Source organism: Eschscholzia californica, unplaced genomic scaffold (assembly GCF_041429995.1).
Source record: "Eschscholzia californica isolate CP2 unplaced genomic scaffold, dmEscCali1.0.p SCAF_5, whole genome shotgun sequence".
In the NCBI taxonomy this organism is placed as follows: domain Eukaryota; kingdom Viridiplantae; phylum Streptophyta; class Magnoliopsida; order Ranunculales; family Papaveraceae; genus Eschscholzia; species Eschscholzia californica.
Genome location: NW_028238472.1, coordinates 35,857,984 through 35,861,863, shown reverse-complemented (window position 1 = coordinate 35,861,863; position 3,880 = coordinate 35,857,984). Strand labels below are relative to the sequence as shown.

General features: G+C 44.6%; 1 protein-coding gene across 1 annotated transcript; it reads right to left on the bottom strand.

Annotated features, from left to right (window-relative positions):
• Positions 1–612, bottom strand: LOC147538884 (uncharacterized). Its single transcript, XM_086643034.1, has one exon. The coding sequence runs from the start codon at positions 610–612 to the stop codon at positions 1–3; it is 612 nt and encodes a 203-aa protein (XP_086499160.1).
• Between the last annotated feature and the right edge of the window lie 3,268 nt (positions 613–3,880).

Sequence of the window (3,880 nt, the reverse complement as noted above, 5' to 3'; positions counted from 1 at the left end):
TTACAAATTAAGATCCCACTTCATATTGTCCATAGACCGCCACGTCCTATTGACCCTGTGTTTCCTACCCCACTTCGCTAGAGCGTCTGCCAGGCCATTCGTTTTCCTCGGGCTAAACTGAAATTGAATTTGCTCGAAATGGTTTAGGCGGGCCCTGATCTGTTCTATGTTGTGTAGTGACTGCCAGTTGATGGCTTTGTTTCTGTCCCGAATATTCATAATCAAATTGTTGTTGTCGCTTTCAATTATGATGTGGTTAAGGTGAAGCTCCTCCGCCCATTTGACTGCATTCAGGATAGTTACACTTTCACATTCTTCCGCTGTCTGTCCCCTGATGCTTTCTGCTCTAGCAATCATGAATTCGCCGTTTGCATCGTGGATAATGTTGCCGATACCTGCCAGGACTGTGTAGGTTTTGAAAGAAGCATCAACATTTATTTTGAGAAAGGGTGGTGGAGGTGGCAGCCACTGGGGCTTGACTGCGTTATTTTTAGCAATCTTTTGCTCTGGTAGGTTTGTAGCATAGCATTGAATCTGCCGAATAAGCTGCATAGGCATGATTGCTTTCTTTCCGAAACACTTCTCGCATCTAGCTTTCCAAATAAACCACATGATTTTTGCAAGATTCTCCGTCGTAGCGTCATCCAGTGAAGACCAATTCGTGATCCACTCAATCACCGAGCCAATTCCATCCGTTCTTATGTTGTAATGGAACCAAATTGCCCGGGCAAAATTGCAATGAAGAAGGACATGGGTTGTGGTTTCCCGTTCTTCGCAGAAGGCGCAGCTGTAATTGTTGCCTATGTAATTACCTATTTTGTCTTTGACCGGGAGACTGTTGGTGCAACATTTCCAGAGAAAGAGTTTGATTCTGGGTATTGTTCTAATGTTCCAAATGAACGCCCATTCCATCGTTTCGGGTACCCTTGTGCCATTGCTCAAATACCTGTACATTGATTTTATTGTGAATTGACCAGAAGTAGTGAGAGTCCATACCATTTCATCTTCCGCTGTCGGGTGAAGGTTTATGCTAAGTATTGCATTGCAAGTTTCATCATCAAAGTATCTCTGGAGTAGATCCGTCTTCCAAGTATTATTGTCGATCAGTTGGTCCACCGTGTTCAATGGGCAGTTATTTTGGTTTTGTAGCGGCGGCTCCTGGTTTGGAATCCAAAAGTCCTGCCATATATTGATTTTGGTGCCTTTGTTTACATCCCAAAAGATAAGTTTTGAAAGTTTGCCGATAGGTTCTGCCAACGATTTCCAGACCCAAGAATGATTCTGTTTTGGAGAGGTTGGTTTTGCCGTTTTTGGGAAATATTTGGCTTTTAGGAGTTGGGCCCAGGGCGCTTTAGGAGATTTGAGAAGGCGCCATCCCAGTTTGCATAAAAAAGCTACATTGTCAAGAGCAGGCATTCGGAGTCCCAGACCTCCGAATTTACGAGGACAACAAATAGCTGCCCAGTTGATTGTATGAATGGATTTTGTTTTTCCCCACCAGAATGACCGTTGAATGGTCTCTATGCGTTTGCTGATGCCTTTAGGAATGGCAAAGCATTGCATCTGATATCGGGGAACCGCCGCGGTAATAGACGAGATGACTACTGTGCGGCCTGCTTGAGAGAGGAGGTTTGTTTGCCATTTCGAAAGTTTATTCTGAATTTGAGCCAGCAACGGCTCAAAAGTCTGTTGTTTCTTGGCCCCTATGAACAGATGTGTGCCCAGATACTTGTCTAAGCTCGAAGCTTGATGCACTTTGAGTGATTTGGTGATTAACCTTTTAAATTTGGGGTGGGTGTTTTTTGAGAAGAAGATAGTAGATTTGTTGTAGTTGATGATTTGACCCGACTCCGACCCAAATAATGAGAGGATGGTGATGAGATTGGTGATGTTGTCTAGGGTATTCCTACCAAAAATGATGCAGTCGTCAGCAAACAGCAGGTGATTGATTGTGAAGGTGGATCGAGGGGTGGAGAAACCGAGAAATTTGTGAGGACTATCAGGGGAGTCAAGCAGACGACTCAGGCCTTCCATGGCTAAAGCGAACAGGAAAGGCGAAAGAGGGTCTCCTTGCCTTAAGCCTCTAGACACATTAAAAGACGGGCCAGGTCTACCATTTATAAGAACCGCCATCGAGGAAGAAGAAATACAGGCATGAATCATTTTGATCCAAAGTGTGTCATACCCCAGGTTAACCATGATGTCCTCCAGATAATGCCATTCTACCCGATCGAAGGCTTTAGACATATCCAATTTTAATCCAAAGAAGCCTTTCGACCCGCGTTTATTCTTGAAAGAGTGGGATATTTCCTGGCTTATGATTATGTTGTCCGTGATTTGTCGCCCCGGGACATAAGCGGCCTGAAAAGGTGAGATGATGTCCGGGAGAGTAGTTTTCAGGCGATTAGCCAGAATTTTGGTGATGATTTTATATGTTGTGTTGAGAAGGCTAATGGGTCTGAAATCGGCTGTGGATTGGGGGGCTTTGGTTTTGGGGATGAGACAAATATGAGTATGGTTAGTGGAGGGAGGGAGGGTGGCGGTAAGGAAAAAGGCTTTGACCATCTGGAGGACATCTGTCTTTACTGTATCCCAATTGGTTTGGTAGAAGAAGGGTGGAAATCCATCCGGCCCTGGCGCGGCCTCGGGTTTCAGGGAGAAAGTGGATGCTCGGATTTCCTCCTCGTTAGGGGCCTGAATGAGGAAGGTGTTTTGCGAGGCAGAAATCTGGGTGGTGAACAGGGATTTGATAATGCTAGTGGGGGGTAGGGGAGGTGGTGGTGGAGATATTTTTAATGTTTGAAGTGAAGAGATTGGAAATTTCCGGGATATCCAAGCACCACGAGTTGTCTTCTCTTTTGATGGATGATATGTGATTTTTCCGATTTCTGGTGATTGCCTTGGCGTGGAAAAATTTAGTGTTTCTATCGCCCAGCTGAACGTGTGCCACTCTGGATTTTTCCTTCCAGATACTTTCCTGAAGGTTATAAGCCTCTTCCAGCTGAGATGTGAAGTGAAGAAAACACTCTGGGTTTGTCGAAGACTGAAGAAGGGTTGTAAGGTTTTTGATTTTTTTCTCAATGTGACCAAAGACGTTTCTATTCCATTGAGACAGTTTGATGGCGAGCTGGTTGAGCTTTTGTTGAATCAAGTAGTTGTTCGGGTTCCAGTTTTCAAGGATAAAATTTTGACAGTTTGGGTGGGACATCCATGTTCTAAGAAATTTGAAGGGTTTGGCACTCAGATGTGATGGGGGATGGGTGGAAAGTAAAATAGGTAGATGATCAGATCCCACCCCCGGGAGGTGTGTAATGCGGGAAGACGGATAGGTGGAGAGCCAATCCAAATTTGCAAGCGCTCTGTCAAGACGCTCTTGAATCAATGTACCGTGGAATTGCCGATTGGACCAAGTGAACTGAGGACCGCTGAAACCTAAGTCATGAAGACCCATATCGTGAATGCTGGATACTATTTTCCTAGCCATGAGAGGAATAGGTTTGGGAGGACCACTTTTATCAGAAGGATACATGATGGTATTCAGGTCGCCGATCACTAACCAAGGGGTGTGTTGGGCTGTAGAGACATTCTGAAGAGCTTCCCAAGGTTTGAGTTTGTCTTTGTTATAGGGACAACCATAAAATCCAGTGAGCAGTAGGTTTTCATTTTGATCTTCAAAATTCAAAGACACATGGATCATGTTCTGAGTGGCCTGTAGCACCGTAAGGTCAATATCCGTTTTCCAGAAAAGAACCAGACCACCCGCTTTGTTTATCGGCTCAACTGTAACCTTTTTGTAGCTTTTGTGGAGATTGAGCAATTTGTCGATGTTCATGTTCATGCATTTAGTCTCGGATAGAAAGATTAGATCTGGATTGTGCTC